Here is a 15974-nt window from a genome sequence, read left to right on the forward strand (position 1 = left end):
ATGTGCTGGTTCATCCCCAAATGGTCACAAAGGCTAGGGCTGGTTGAGGCCAAACCCAGGAGTCTGGACTCCACCTGGGTCTCTCACATGTGCGGCAGGGGCCTATGCACTTGGGCCATCTTCCACCTTCCATGGCTTCCATGAACAATGGCAGGAAGCTGGATGGGAAGTGGAGCAGCTGGGAGTCAACCGGTGCTCTGATGAGCGATGCTGGCACTGCAAGTGGTGACTTACCCTGCTGCACCACACACAGACCCGCTAGGTTCCTTTAAAGAACACTTTGTCCCTTCTATTTGAAAGGCAGAGATTCAGAGAGATAGACATCTTTCATCTACAAGTTCACTCCCCCAAATGCCTGCAACAGCCGGGGTTGGGCCACGCTGAAGCCAGGACCCAGGAATTCCGATTGGGTCTGCTACGTGGGTGGCTGGGATCCAGGAACGCGGGTCGTCGTCTGCTCTCTCTGAGGGTCAATATTAGCAGGAAGCTGGACAGAAGCCGAGGCGAGGCTTGAACCCAGGCCCTCTGACGTGGGATGCAGGTGCCCCACGTGGCCTCTTAGCCACTGCAGCAAGCGCCCACTTGGGGATTTTTTCAAGTGGCTTTCAAGCAGGAAGACGAGGCTTTCAGCGAGAGGCCTGGTCGCAGGCCACACGGGGCGAGAGGGGCTCCTCATTCTGCAGAAGAGGAAATGGACGGTGTGGGCAGGGAGACAGCTTCACAGCTCTCCGCCTGGTCCCAGTCCCGCACAGGGTGTTTAAAGAAACCTGAAAACGTAGCGCAGCTCTTTAGAGAGGGGCTGATTCTACCAGCTGTCACAGAGGACTCACGGAACAGCCCAGGCTCCACGTGCACAACTATTCAGTCACTTAAGACCGTGTACGTTTGGGGCCGGCACTCTGGCACGGTAGTCTAAGCCTCCGCCTGTGGCACTGGTACCCCATACGGGTGCCGGTTTAAGTCCCGGCTGCTCCTCTTCTGATCCAGCTCCCTGCTAATGGACTGGGAAAGCAGCGGATGATGGCCCAAGTGGTTCGGCCCCTGCACCCACATGGGCGATCAGGAAGAAGCTCCTGGCTCCTGGCTTCAGATCAGCCCAGCTCCAGCCATTGTGGCCATTTGGGGAGAGAACCAGCGGATGGAAGACCTTTCTCTCTGTAACTCTACCTTTCAAATAAATAAAAATATTTTTTAGAAAAACCATTAGAAGAAGTCATCTACTTTTACCAGTAAACACCAGCTCGTCGTGCAGGCCGCTCCTCTCCTGCTTGAGGCGAATGATCTCCTCTCGCTGCTCGTTATTTTCCGTGGTCTTCTCATTGAGGTCGTCTCCACAGACACGAGGGGGAAAGGCCGCAGATGAACACCAGTGCCCAGGACAGCGAGCCTGCGACGAAGCTCGCGCGCCCAGCACCCTTCCCCTTGCCACAGTGCCCTGCTGCAGCCACGGCCGAACCCCGCACGTGACCCCCGCCACAGCTCTGCCCCCTCCTGCTGGTCTCCCTGCGCCGGCCGGGCCTCCCTGGCTGCAGCCCAGTGCACACAGCAGTCTTGAAAAATAAGAATCTGCTCCCGTCATTTCTCGGTTAAAAGCCCTTCCGCTGCATTTAGGACAAAATCCAATCATTGCCACAAACCCTACCCATCCCCCTTGCTTCCTTCCTGGCTCCCTTGAACAGGACTGGGGTAAGGCAAGAAACGCCTCTGTCACTGGCACAGAGCCCCGCAGCCTGAGCGTGAGGTGTTCCTGTCACAGCCGAGCAGCCCTGGAGTCCCACCAGGGTCGGCTGCAGGCGGTGACGGACTCAGGAGGGGACCACGCGACCGAGGCCCAGAGCCTTCCGCCTTCCCACTGACCTCCTGGAAGGGGAGGGAAGGCGGACTTGGGGCTACACGCAAATTCCTCCATGAGGACACGTGGGGTCTGAGAGAACAGGTTCCAGGCTGGGAACACACCGGCGTGCTTGGTGTCACCAGGAGAGGGAGTGGAAGCTCCGAGTTCTTCCCCCATGTGGGCTTAGCGACACTGACGAGGACGGCCCCTACACCAGGGCAGGATTCCCTTCACATCCGGGGCTCTGTGCATCTCCGCCGCTTTGTCATTTGCCCAGTTCTATGTAAACACCGCAGATAACTCATGTTACCAGGTAAGGCCCAGGACAGATCCACTCGTGAGTATCAGATGGAGTCCAAATGAAACGTGTGCCTGCAGGACCCGCGTCTCGGCCATGGCCACCTGGGACCTGCGTCTTGTCCACAGCCACCTGGGCCCTGTGTCTCGTGCACACGCGGCCACCTGGGACCCGCGTCTTGTCCACAGCCACCTGGGACCCACGTCTTGTCCACGGCCACCTTGGACCCACGTCTTGTCCACAGCCACCTGGGCCCGGTGTCTTGTGCACACACGGCCACCTGGGCCCTGCGTCTTGGCCAGGGACGCCCCGGACCCGCGTCTCGGCCTTACCTTTCAGCTTGCTGACTTCAATCTTAAGCGCCTTTAGCTTCTGCTTGTAGTCTTGCTTTTCCTTCACAATGCAAGTCTCCACCATCTTGGCATCGCGCAAAGCGTGCTCTAACAACTTGAATTTACCCGAACAGTCGGCAATGTGATTGACTGCCTCAATGATATCTTTGTCCTAAAAACCAAATTGGAAAATGGTTACACTAGATTGATAAACTCCTTCTAACTGGTGAGAAAAGATGACGTTGACCAGGCCGTCCCTGAGCGCCAGCCTCCGCCCTAAGCACTCCTCATGCAGTAACTCTCAACCTGCACAGCAAGGTGGTGTGGTCACCGCCACGCACAGACGCAGGCCCGTGCTGCCTCTGCACTTCCTGTCCCTCAGCAGGCTCCAGAGGAGACAGCACGGGCGGCCTGACAGCCTGGGGTGGGGAGACCCCTCCCGCGGGCCCCACGACCTCAGCCCCAGCCTGGGCACGTGAGAACCGTACTGCTGAGTTGTCTGAATCACAGGAAGGTGCCTGCTTGCTAAAAGGAGTTCAAACAATACAAGGTCTAGAACAGCCAGGAAAGGCCCCCCCTTCCGGATCAGGTGGAACCACCATGAGTAACCGGTTCCACCCCTGCTTCAGCGTCACAGGCTGCCTTCTGGAACAGCTCAGCGTCCGAGCCCCCCCTGCAGGAAGACGGATGGGAGCAAGAGGGCTCAGCAGATTTAAACCCAGCACAACCTGGGAGCAGGCCAGCGCCCGGAGAAACAGCGCTCACAGGCGCGTGATCCCAGTGAGCCGTCTCCTTCAGACCTCGCCTGGGCTCCTGCCTCCTCCTGCGGTAACTACGTCCTGGAGCGCATTCGCCTCTAATAGAGACCGCTGCCATGAAAACAAAAGCCCAGCTCCTTCTTCACTGACCCCTGTTTCCACGCTGCGGGGAAGGCCCTCGCGCCATCTTCCCTGGGACCATGGCGGCTACGAGGGAAACCATGGCGGTGTGGAAGCCAATAAAATGGCCACTGCTGGACTAAAGACAGTTCTGTCGATTTTAAAGCACTCTGATTAACTTCAAGAGAGCCCACCCATACCCCTTTCAATCACGACTGTGCTGGGAAAAACCCCACAGAAAGTAGCACAAGTGGCCCGTTCCAGGGTGGGGAGCGACCTGCACAGGCCCTGCCAAGGCACCCGCAGGAGGGCCTGGAAATCCCACGAATCCGCTGCAGGCGAGTGAAGATGATGACTCCCCGCACCTGCTGCACCAACACCATCCCCCTATTTACCGGGGTCCAAGGCAGCCCACAGCAAAAGACACCGAGGACCACCGCACTTGTCTACAACATTAGTGACCATGGCAACCGCTTGACTGCTGACACACAAAATGGCACCAACCAATTGATTCCCAACCGTGGGTCCTTGGGAGGAAAGCAAGGGGATTCAGGCACCCCGGCCATGACGGAGCCCCACTGCCCCTCCCAGGGCTTCGAGGACATCATTTTAAGCTCGATTCCCTCGCTTCTCCCGGTGCCTCCGGGCCGGGTGGGGCCCGGGGGCGGATCTAGCTCCACGGCCCTCTGCTCTGTTACCTTCAGCTTGATCATGGTGGTGAGGGACTGCTCTCGCGCCTGTAGCTGCCCCACCTGAGCAGAGAGTTCCACCAACGTGTTGCTGAGGTTTTCATTTCTAGCCTGCAAGGGAACAGCACGCAGAACATGGACTGAGTCCTTTGAAAGCTTTCTTTACCACCATGAGCCACAGTCTGGGCGCATGCCTCTGTTTTGTTTCTTCTGTAACATTTCTGTGTAATAAAGTGAGCCGGGGCCAGCACTGTGGCGTAGCTGGTGAAGCCACCCCCTGTAATGCCGGCATTCCATGGGGTTCAAGTCCTGGCTGCTCCACTTCTGATCCAGCTCCCTGCTTTGGCCTGGGAAAGCAGCAGAAGATGGCCCAAGTCCTTGGGCTCCTGCACCCGCGTGGGAGACCCAGAAGAAGCTCCTGGCTGCTGGCTTTGGTCTGGCCCAGCTCCGGTTGTTGCAGCCATTTGGGGAGTGAACCAGCAGATGAAAGATCTCGATCTCTCTCTCTCCCTCTCTCCCTCTGTAACTCTGCCTTCCAAATAAATAAAATAATAAATCTTAAAGAAATAAAGAGAGCCAACTAAGAAACTATGCGCAGGAACAGTGTCTGTTTCCCCCTCTGACTGTAGCTTCCTCCAGTACCCAACTTCACCCTCCTGATCATGCTGGTTATGGGAGTGAGCACGCCTGCTTGCCAATCTCTCCTCTGTATAATTTCAGGTTGGGAAGAAAGGAGACGATGAATGAATGAGAACTGGATAAGTCAGCAATCTCCTTTGCTGAAATAAAGGAGCACCAGTGAATTCTGTGCATTTCAAAAAATTCTATGCTAAAAAAAGTTCACACTAGAATATTCCCATTCACCAGCTATTTTCAAACCATAGCACTCGGGGCCAGAGCTGCGGCATGGCGGGTAAAGTTGCCACCTGCAGTGCTGGCATCCCATATGGGTGCCAGTTTGAGTCCCAGCTGCTCCACTTCCAATCCAGCTCTCTGCTGTGGCCTGGGAAAGCAGTGGAAGATGGTCCAAGTCCTTGCGCCCCTGCACCCGCGTGGGAGACCTGGAAGAAGCTCCTGGCTCCTGGCTTTGGATTGGTGCAGCTCCAGACACTGTGGCCAACTGGAGAGTGAACCAGTGGATGGAAGACCTCTCTCTCTGCCTCCCCTTCTCTCTCTGTGTAACTCTTTCAAATAAATAAATCTTTAAAGAAAAAAAAAAACAACACAGCATCCTATCTGCTATAATTGCTTGTGTTTATGCTGTACTTACAAATTGAAAAAAAAAAAAAAGGGATAAGCAGATTTTTTGCAAACACCTTCAGCAAGAAACTCACAGGCATGGTACTAAGTGAAAAAGTCAGTCTGAAGAGATTATATGCAGGGGCTTCAAACAGTCCATGGAAATGCGTAGCATGAAAAACCATGCACGGATTTAAAAATAGTTCGAGCCAAAGTAAACTTATCTTTTATCTCATTTTTCCACGCATATACTGAGGTATCTTTGCACTGCATGATTCCAACTAGCATTCTAGAAAAGGCAAAGCTATAGAGATAGCAAAAGATCAGCGTCACTGGCATCAGCCAGGGAGGGGGAGGGCAGTGGCACTGCTCTGCAGGCGCCACACCGTGAGCATGTGCCACTGTGATTTGCCAAGACCAACAGAAGGAGACAGTGACCCCGAATGTGAACAATGACTTCCGGTGACAACGCTGTGTCCACATAAACGCATCACTGACTAAACGCCCCGGTGCTGCGGGTCCTCAGAGTCGGGGGGGCCGTGTGTGCAGACCCGGGACATGGAGGCCGTGTGTGCAGACCCGGGGCACACAGGGCACACACATGTACACACAGGGCACACGCATGTACACACAGGGCACACGCATGTACACACAGGGCTGTGCATGTACACAGGGCCGTGCATGTACACACAGGGCACATGCATGTACACACAGGGCACACAGGGCTGTGCATGGACACACAAGGCTGTGCATGTACACACAGGGCACACGCATGTACACACAGGGCACACAGGGCTGTGCATGGACACACAGGGCTGTGCATGTACACACAGGGCACACACATGGACACACAGGGCACACAGGGCTGTGCATGGACACACAGGGCTGTGCATGTACACACAGGGCACACACATGGACACACAGGGCACACACATGTACACACAGGACACACAGGGCTGTGCATGTACACACAGGGCTGTGCATGTACACACAGGACACACAGGGCTGTGCATGTACACACAGGGCACACAGGGCTGTGCATGTACACACAGGGCTGTGCATGTACACACAGGACACACAGGGCTGTGCATGTACACACAGGGCACACGCATGTACACACAGGGCCGTGCATGTACACACAGGACACACGCATGTACACAAGGACACACAGAGCACACACATGTACACACAGGACACACAGAGCTGTGCATGTACACACAGGATACACAGGGCTGTGTATGTGCACACAGGACACACGCATGTACACACAGGGCACACGCATGTACACACAGGGCCGTGCATGTACACACAGGGCACACGGCACACACATGTACACACAGGACACACAGAGCTGTGCATGTACACACAGGATACACAGGGCTGTGTATGTGCACACAGGACACACGCATGTACACACAGGGCACACGCATGTACACACAGGGCTGTGCATGTACACACAGGGCACACGGCACACACATGTACACACAGGGCTGTGCATGTACACAGGAGGAGGCATCTGGCTCCTCGCTTGGCATCAGTGCAGCACCAGCCATAGCGGCCATTTGGGAGGTGAACCAACGGGAGAAATACCTTTCTTTCTGTCTCTCTCTCACTAACTCTGCTGTCAAAAAAAAAAAAAAAAAAAAAAGGCCAGTGCCGCAGCTCACTAGGCTAATCCTCCGCCTGCAGCACTGGCACCCCAGGTTCTAGTCCTGGTTGGGGTGCCGGATTCTGTCCCGGTTGCCCCTCTTCCAGGCCAGCTCTCTGCTGTGGCCCGGGAGTGCAGTGGAGGATGGCCCAAGTGCTTGGGCCCTGCACCCCATGGGAGACCAGGAGAGGCACCTGGCTCCTGGCTTCTGATCAGTGCGATGCGCCGGCCTCAGCGGCCACTGGGGGCTGAACCAACGGAAAAAGGAAGACCTTTCTCTCTGTCTCTCTCACTGTCCACTCTGCCTGTCCGGAAGGAAGGAAGGAAGGAGGGAAAGAGGGAAGAATGAATTACTGGAAGCTACAAAAACGTGACATTTCTCTCAGCCTTGACAAGCCTCCTCAAAGAACCCATTGCTCCGCGATGGGGGATGCTCCTCAACCCAGCCACACAGCTGCTGAACACGCCTCGCGGAGCTCCGGGTAGGACAGCGCCACGGTGGCCCAGATGCAGGACGCCGTCCCGCGCACCCACCTCCAGGTCCTCGGAGAGCAGCGACGAGTGCGTGGCCTTCTGCGCCATCTCCTGGAGCTGCAGCTGCGTCCTCTGCAGCGCCGCCTGGCACTCGGCCTGGCTGCTCTCGAGCGCTTTCACCTTCTTGCTGAGGGACCGGATTATCTCGGTTCTCTTCTGCAGCTCGCCTGGGGGGAAGGGCAGCAGCGCTTACGCTTACGCGGGGGCAGCTGGGACGCCTGCTTAGCACGCGCAGGTTTCAGAACCGGGGGCTGGACAGTGGACCCGTGCTAAGCACTGCTCTACAGCACAGCTCTTCCCAGGAAACCCTCTGCCGCATAGGCGCGAGCCCCGGTGCGCCTCCTCCGCACTCCCTTCAGCTCCTACCGCACCCACCACCCGCATCCCTAAAACACAGCTTCAGGTGACCCAGACAGGGATTCAGACACTCTGGGACTTCTATTTGCAAAGTGGATCCTGGGATCCACTCACGCTGTTGCCGACTCACATTTGCACACGACCTTGCTACGCAACAGGCCGTGAGACGGTCAAACAACGTTTATTTATCCAGGCCGTGCCTGATGGTGACCCAGTGATCAGCAACGCTGCTCCGAATGTCCTCCTCTGGAAAGCAAAGCTAGGTTCCTGGGACACCTGCAGCAAAACCACAGGCAGGCGGGGCGAGCAGGGGACGGCAGCTGCCGCCTCCTCGCAGCAATTCTGAGAGGCAGAGAGGGCGAGTGGGGGCACCCAAGCGCTCCCGCCCGCTGGCTCACAGCCAAATGCACCAAATGGCCCTCGAGCCAGGGGCCGGGAACTCAACCTGGTCTCCAGGTGACAGGGACCCAACCAGTGCCTCCCAGGGTCCTCATTAGCAGAATGCCGGAGTCAGGAGCCGGAGCTGGGTATCGTACCCAGGCACTCTGCATGCAGGCATTGCAACCAGCGTCTGACCCGCCAGGCCAGGCGCCCACCCCTGAATATTCATTTCCATACATTTTTGCAAGATTTTCTTAGAGCCTCCCTGTGGCCCTTGGGCTGGCCACGCTGATACCACCTGGGAACCTACAGGAAACACAGACCCCGGGGCCCCAGCCCCACCGAACCAGAATCTGTGTCCTGACAAGCCCCTCAGGTGATTGGCGTGCGCACCGCAGGGTGAGCATATCCCCAGGAGTGGGGTGCTGGGTGTGGGGCACGTGCGCCCGCCACGGTACCAGAGGCTGGCAAACATTCTCCAAAGCTTGCGCCCGGTAACTCCCACCAGCATCTTCCCGACCAGTACAACAGCCTTAGAATAGGTAGAAAAGACTGTTTTAGGTACTTAAGTGCAATACTGAAAGCTTCAGACCCGAGCAGTGGGTGGGCAGAAGCTGTCTTCACTCATTTCTTCCTCAAATTGTCCTCTAAATACCCCATGACTCTTGTTCCATTTTTTTTTTTAAGATGTATTTATTTGTAAGGCAGAGTGAGAGTGAGAGGGCCAGAGTATCTTCTGTCTGCTGGTTCACTCCCCAAATGGCTGCAACATGCCAGGAGGCAGGAGCTCCAGCCGGGTCTCCCACATGGGTGCAGGGGCCCAAGCACTTGGGCTCTTTTCCGCTGCTTTCCCAGGAGCACTAGCAGGGAGCTGGATTGGAAGTGCAGCAGCCAGGGTTCATATGAGATGCTGGCTCGTACGGGATGCCAGCGTTGCAGGCAGCAGCTTAACTACTGGCACCACAATGCTGCCCACGCTTGTTATTTTTTTCCATCTTGACACATGGAAGTTGCACATCTTTGGGCTGGTTAGCTTCAGACACATACTGCGTGCCGTTCAAGTCAGGGCGAGCGCACCTAGCTCGCCCCACGTTAAGTGGGCTCCACCCAGCATCCTTTCTGACTCCCCAGTGGTGCCTGTCTGATGGTGGCTGCTCACAGCCCGCCTATCTTCTGTGAGCCTAAACCCCAGACGGCAGGAGCTCTTCGTCCCGGCCTTCCCCAGCGAGCCGGCAGGCGGACACAGTGCCACGACGCTGCTGAGCGGGTCCTCACCTTCTAACTTGCTGCAACGCTCCTCCAGGGTCAGCACTTTCTGCCGGTCCTCTTCCCAGGACAGAAGCTGCCTCTGATGCACGGCGACCATGTCATTGAGCTCTCTGTCCCGGTCTTTCAGCTCTCCTATGAGCAGCTGCAGCTCCTTCCGCTGCTTCTCGACGGTGGAGATTTCAATTTCTGACCCGATGTTCTAAACACACAAAGCAGCCTGACGTCAAAACGAAACTAATTGATCACCTAAATCAGTCAATGAATAACGTCCCAATCATCGTACCTTCTTCTGTTGCCAGTTTCAAGTAATCACATTAAGTTTTACTCACTGTTAATTACATGGCATCAAAACTACGCATGTTTAAAACAAGTTTAAACCTGTCACGCACTTAACCTCTTTATAAATTAGATTTATTTATTTGAGAGGTAGAGTTACAGAGAGACAGGGAGGGAGGTCTTCCATCCGCTGGTTCACTCCCCAGATGGCCTCAACGGCCGCAGCTGGGCTGCTCTGGAGCCAGGAGCCAGGCGCTTCTTCTGGTCTCCCACGCGGGTGCAGGGGCCCAAGTGCTCGGGCCGTCTTCCGCTGCCTTCCCAGGCCACAGCAGAGAGCTGGACCGGGAGAGGAACTCCTAGCTCCTGGCTTCAGTGCGGACGTTGCGACCACTTGGGGAGTGAGCCAGCAGACAGCAGACCTTCCTCTCTGTCGCTCGCTCTCTCTGTAACTCCGCCTCTCAAACACACACAAGTCTTGTGATGACACGGTGGTGCCGCAGGTTCAGCCGCTGCCTGCGATGCTGGCAGCCCATAGCGCAGCACTGGTCGAGTCCTGATGGCTGTCTCCAGTCCAACCCCTGCCAATGAGCCTGGGAAGGCAGCAGCAGACTGTCCAAATACTTCGGGCCCTGCCACCCATGTGGGACATGCTGATGGAGTCCGGCCTCCTGGCTGCAGCCTGGTGTAGCCCTGGCTGTTGCAGGCACTAGGGGAGTGAACCAGCAGAGAGATGGGAGATCTCTGTCACTCTGCCTTTCAAGTGGGTGAAAATAAATACACAAACATTTAAAAATGTGAATGGGGCTGACGTTGTGGCACAGCAGGTAAAGCTGCCACCTGCAACGCTGGCACCCCATGGGGCGCTGGTTCAAGTCCTGGCTACTCCACTTCTGATCCAGCTCCCTGCTAAAGACCTGGGAAAAGCACCAAAGGATGGTCTCAGTGCTTGGGCCCCTGCACCCACCTGGGGGACCTGCAGGAAGCTCCTGGCTCCCAGCTTCAGCTTGGCTCAGCCCTGGCTGTTGTAGCCATTTGGGTAGTAAACCAGTGGATGGAAGATCTCTCTCTCTCTCTGTCTCTCTTTCTGTAACTCTTTCAAATAAATAAATCTTTTTTTAAAAAGTTACTGAACAGGAATTTTTGTAAGTGATATTGTTAGGTATGAAAGTGGCATCATAGTTTTATAAGAAATATTCATTATTCAAAGTACATACTGGGGCTGGTGCTGTGGCGAAGTGGCTAAGCCTCCATCTGTGGCACCGGCATCCCATATGGGCACTGGTTTGAGACCTGGCTGCTCCTCTTCCCATCCAGCTCTCTGCTGTGGCCTGGGAAAGCAGTGGAAGATGGCCCAACTCCTTGGGCCCCTGCATCCACATGGGAGACCTGGAGGAAGCTCCTGGCTTCTGGCGTCGGATCTGCTCAGCTCCAGCCATTGCAGCCAACTGGGGAGTGAACCAGCATATGGAAGACCCGTCTCTCTTTCTACCTCTGCCTCTCAAATAAATAAACAAATCCTTAAAAATAAAAAAAAATACATACAGAAGTATGTAAGGTGAAATGACTTTTTAAAAATCAGTAATGAAAAGGAAAAGGAAATCGAAGCAAATGTGACAAAATCGTGGTAATGTACAAGCCAGGTACTGAATGTGTGGGAGTTTATTGTACTGCTGTCTTCTGTGTATGTAAAAATTTCTCTCACAAAATTGATTTTAATTCAGTTCAGTTTGTATCAGTCCCAAGAGAGATTTAAGAGACTTTAAGTTAGTCAAGTTTGGATCAGTCCCAGAGAGAAGTAGGGAGAGAGAGAGAAAGAGAGAGAGAGGTCTTCCGTCTGCTGGTTCACTCCCCAGTTGGCCACAAAGGTCTCAGCTGCGCCGATCCGAACCCAGAACCCAGAACCCAGAACCCAGGAGCCAGGAGCCAGGAGCTTCTTCCAGGTCTCCCACGTGGGTGCAGGGGCCCAAGGACTTGGACCATCTTCTCCTGCTTTTCCAGGCCATAGCAGAGAGCTGGATGGGAAGAGGAGCAGCCGGGACTTGAACCGACACCCAATGGGATGCCGGGCCGCGAGCTGGGCCTTGAACCCGCTGAGCCACAGCGCCGACCCCTAAGAGACGTCGTTTTAAAGTCTGGGGGCTGGGGCACGAATCCAGGCCTGGCCACTCCGGAGCTGCCTAAGCGGGGTAGCGACTGCTTTCTCCAAACCCGGATTTTCCCACCTAAAAACGGGGATGCCTCACTCTGACTCCCGGGCCGCAGGGCACAGGGCAGCCCCCGCCAGACGCCGGCCACGGGCGCCCGGAGCCCCGACCTAACCTGGTGGGCAGGACGGGGCTCCAAGGCTGCGAGGTCAGAGCTCACCGGGGCCCCTCGGGTCACCCGGGCCGCCTGGGGGAGCCCTGTGGTGAGCGCAGGAACCACACACGGAACGGGAACCCCGAGTCCAGGGGCTCAAGTCACCGGCCGCGAACCCCAGTGCGTCAGGCAGGCCGGCCGGCCGGCGACCCGGGCACACTCAGGTCACCCCGTCACCGCCTTCCCAGAAACGCGGGCCTTCGGTAACACGCAGGTGCCCGTTCGCGGCGGGCCTCGGCGGGAGCAGAGGGCGAAGGTCAGAGGCCAAGGGGCCGCGCGGGCGCGACGCCGCCTGTCCACCTGCCTGTCCACCTGCCTGCCCCTGCGGTTCCAGGTTCGGGCCGCCGCGCCCCGGCCTCCCCGCAGGCCCGGGCCCGCCGCTCACCCGGCGCCCGGCGAAGAAGCTCGCCGAGAGGCTCATGGGCGCTTGCTCCGCCGCCGGCAGCGTCACCTTGGGGACGCCATGGGCGCGCCGGCCCGCAGCGGCGGGGCGAGCCCGGAGCCCCCGCGCCCGCGCCCTCTGCCGGCCCCCGCAGGCCCCCCAACCGCCGGCCCCGCGCGCGCCTCGCCCGGCCTACGGCGGCGCGCAGGGGCCTCCCGGGGCGCGCGCGCGGGGCCGCCCGGGGTCGCGGACGGAGGCGGCGCGGGGGGCGGCTGCGCTGGCCCGGTCCGCGGGGCCGTGGGGGCGAGGGGGCGCCGCCGGGGACTTCTCTGCCTGCTGAGTGTTTGATGTGAGTTGTGCTTTTTGGTGTTTTGGAAAGTTGTCCCTTTTTTACCTCCATTGTGGTCTGGTCAGTTCGGATGAGGCCCTCCCGAAACACTAATAATCCCAAACTTTTTTTTTTTTTTTTTTTTTTTTTTAGGGTAAGTGAGCTCCTAAGACTTTCAATCCGAAATGACCTGTTTTCCGAATCACAACCTTTGTAATTATTAAGGTGCACTATTAAAAAATAAAAAGCCAATTGAGGCTGGTGGTTACAAACAGCCTATGGGTAGCTGGACCAGAAGTGGAGTCTGGGTGCTGGGGGAGGAGGGTGTAAGATTTTATTGAGAGGCAGAGTTAGAGGCCGGCGCCGCGGCTCACTAGGCTAATCCTCCGCCTTGCGGCGCCGGCACACCGGGTTCTAGTCCCGGTCGGGGCGCCGGATTCTGTCCCGGTTGCCCCTCTTCCAGGCCAGCCCTCTGCTGTGGCCAGGGAGTGCAGTGGAGGATGGCCCAGGTGCTTGGGCCCTGCACCCCATGGGAGACCAGGAAAAGCACCTGGCTCCTGGCTCCTGCCATCGGATCAGCGCGGTGCGCCGGCCGCGGCGGCCATTGGAGGGTGAACCAACGGCAAAAGGAAGACCTTTCTCTCTGTCTCTCTCTCTCACTGTCCACTCTGCCTGTCAAAAAAAAAAAAAAAAGAGAGAGGCAGAGTTAGAGAGGAAGAGTCAGATCTCCCATCCACTGGTTCACTCCCCACATGGTGCAAACAGCCAGGGCTGGGCCCATCTGAAGCCAGGAGCCAGGAATTTCTTCCAGGTCTCCCATGTGGGTGCAGGGGCCCACGCACCTGGGCCATCGGCTGCTGCTTTCCCAGGTGCATTAGCAGGGAGCTGGATTGGAAGTGGAGCAGCCAGGGTTCACGCCGGCACCACAGGCGGAGGTTTAGCCCACTAGGCCAGAGTACCAGCCACCCAACAGGCTTTCTTTCTACACAAATATGTAAGGAGAGGTGTAAGTTTAAAAAACTGACATAAATATGAGCCCCTTAAGAATTACTCTGAGAGTGCAGGTTCAACTGCAGCTCGGGCCGCCTGCTCCCTCATCCAAGTGCCACGGGTCACGTCTCACCTCCACTTCCGACTCAGTTCCCTGTTAATGCACCTGGAGGCAGGGGATGGCTCAGGTACTGCAGGCCCTGCCTCCCACATGGGGGAGCTGGAGAGAACGCCTTGCTTCTGGCTTTGGCCTGGTCAGCCCCAGCTGTTGTGCACATCTGGGGAGCGAACCAGTAAACTGAAGATCCCTATCACCCTTTCAAATAAAGACAGTAAACTTAGAAACAAAAGAATTATACCGTATCTAGCTTTTCATTTACACACAAACCCAGACTGAAGTCCTGAACGGACTCATTCCAGAATGTCTTCCTGATTCTGAAACTAAAGGAACTAAAAGGGAAGCATTAATGTTTAACAATATTTTTGGAAAAGCAGAGCAACAGATCTCCCTTCCATCCCCGAATGCCCACCACAGTTGGGGCAGGAACTGAAGCCAGGAGCCTGGAACTCCTCCCAGGAGTCGCAAGGTGGCTGGGACCCATGTACCTGAGCCCTCACCTCTGCCTCACCACTCGCAGGCGCGCATTAGCAGGAAGCTGGATGGGAAGTGGAGGCGGCCTTGAGTGCAGGCGCTCTGCTGAGTCCCAAGCAGCACCCACCTCAGGGCCATCTTTAAATTTAAGTAGTAACAAGAAGATACTTTGAAATCACTTGTATTTTTGTTGTTGGTTATCTTTTTTGGCATCTAATTTTTAAAAAATTAGACGAAGTTCTCATGTACTGATTCACTCTCCCAACACCCAGAACAGCCAAGTCTAGGATAGGCCAATGTCAGGAGCCTGGGATTCAATCCAGGTCCCCGACACAGGTGAGACTCAAGTACTTGAGATGTCACCTGTCACCCCCACCCACCCCGCGCCCCCAGGGCGGCATTAGCAGGAAGCTGGAGTGGAGAATGGAGGCAGAACTTGAACCCAGGCGCTCCCACCTGTGATGCAGGTATCCCAGCTGCTATGCCAAACACCCACCCTGCATCTATCTTTAGCAAAAGACCACCTAACAAAACCATATTTGCATTTGAAGTTGGCCAGCTTAATCATGGCACATTTCTTACATAAGGCTGCTTGAAAGTCTGTATCCTTTTATGCTAAAAATACTAAAGTGTACAAATGTGTGAACCAGTCAATCCTTGGACTATCACTACGTTTTAAACCTTGGCTGTTGCCTCCCTGGGTGTGCGTTAGCAGGAAGCTGCAGTGGAGCCAGAGGTAGGCAGGGAATCCATGCACTCCAGTCCGTGGCCCAGGCACCATAGCCAGCATCCTCTCCGTGAGGCTAACTGCCTTCCCCGTGAGTACACCAATCAGAGGTTAAACTGTGTTGCACTTTACTTATTCTGAAAGACAAAGTGTGTGTGTGTGGGGGGGGGAAGCTGGCAGGACTCCCATTGGGGTTTACTTCCCAGCTGAGCTGGGGCAGGGGCTGGGAGCCAGGAACCAGGAATGCAATCCAGGTCTCCCACAAGAGTGGCAGGAACCCAAATACTTGAGCCATTAACACCGCCCCCCACCGGGGTCTGCACTGCTGGGAAACTGGAATCGACTACAGGCACTCCACTGAGGGATGCTGGTGGCTCAGCCAGCGGGCTGAATTCCTCCCCCGTGTCACACTTATTTACTTTCAAAAGATTTATTTGAAAGGCAGAGTTAGTTACACACACAGAGAGACAGAGAGAGACAGCGAGCAAGAGGTCTTCCATCACTGGTTCACTCTCCAAATGGCCACAACGCCAAGCCATGAACCAGGAGCTTCTTGCAGGTCTCCCACGCGGGTGCAGGGCCCAAGGACTTGGGCCACCCTCCACTGCTTTCCCTGGCCACAGCAGAGGGCTGGATCAGAAATGGAGCAGCCGGGACTCAAACTGGAGCCCATATGGGATGCTGGCGCTGCAGGTGGCGGCTTTACCTGCTGTGCCACAGCACTGGAACCCCCTGTCGCATTTCAAGTATCAAGTCGAAGAAAAACATTCACAAGTTAACACACAAGGACAGTTTTAAATCCTGCTTCTTCCTGTAGTAACAGCCACTGCTGGCTACCTATGGACTGAAACTACCTCTGCCA

General features: G+C 56.1%; 1 protein-coding gene across 6 annotated transcripts in view; it reads right to left on the reverse strand.

The window, feature by feature from the left end:
• CCDC62 (coiled-coil domain containing 62) overlaps positions 1-12677 on the reverse strand; it is a 37453-nt gene extending 24776 nt beyond the window's left edge. Inside the window, exons 1-6 of one of the 6 annotated variants that reach the window (XR_016227114.1) lie at positions 12479-12672; positions 9466-9658; positions 7453-7619; positions 4041-4142; positions 2465-2636; positions 1228-1329 (exon numbers count right to left, since the gene is read on the reverse strand). Coding sequence is in view for 4 of the 6 variants with exons in the window: in XM_051837803.3 (XP_051693763.3) it covers positions 1228-1329; positions 2465-2636; positions 4041-4142; positions 7453-7619; positions 9466-9658; positions 12479-12514 (772 nt within the window). In the remaining 2 variants the exon portion in view is untranslated. Of the gene's footprint in view, positions 1-1227; positions 1330-2464; positions 2637-4040; positions 4143-7452; positions 7620-9465; positions 9659-12054; positions 12394-12478 lie in introns of those variants that run through there. The other 5 variants (XR_016227115.1, XM_051837803.3, XM_051837806.3 and 2 more) reach the window with 5 other exon arrangements.
• Between the last annotated feature and the right edge of the window lie 3297 nt (positions 12678-15974).

Source organism: Oryctolagus cuniculus, chromosome 21 (assembly GCF_051225735.1).
Source record: "Oryctolagus cuniculus isolate XC-2025 breed Fujian yellow rabbit chromosome 21, ASM5122573v1, whole genome shotgun sequence".
NCBI classification, from domain to species: Eukaryota; Metazoa; Chordata; class Mammalia; order Lagomorpha; family Leporidae; genus Oryctolagus; species Oryctolagus cuniculus.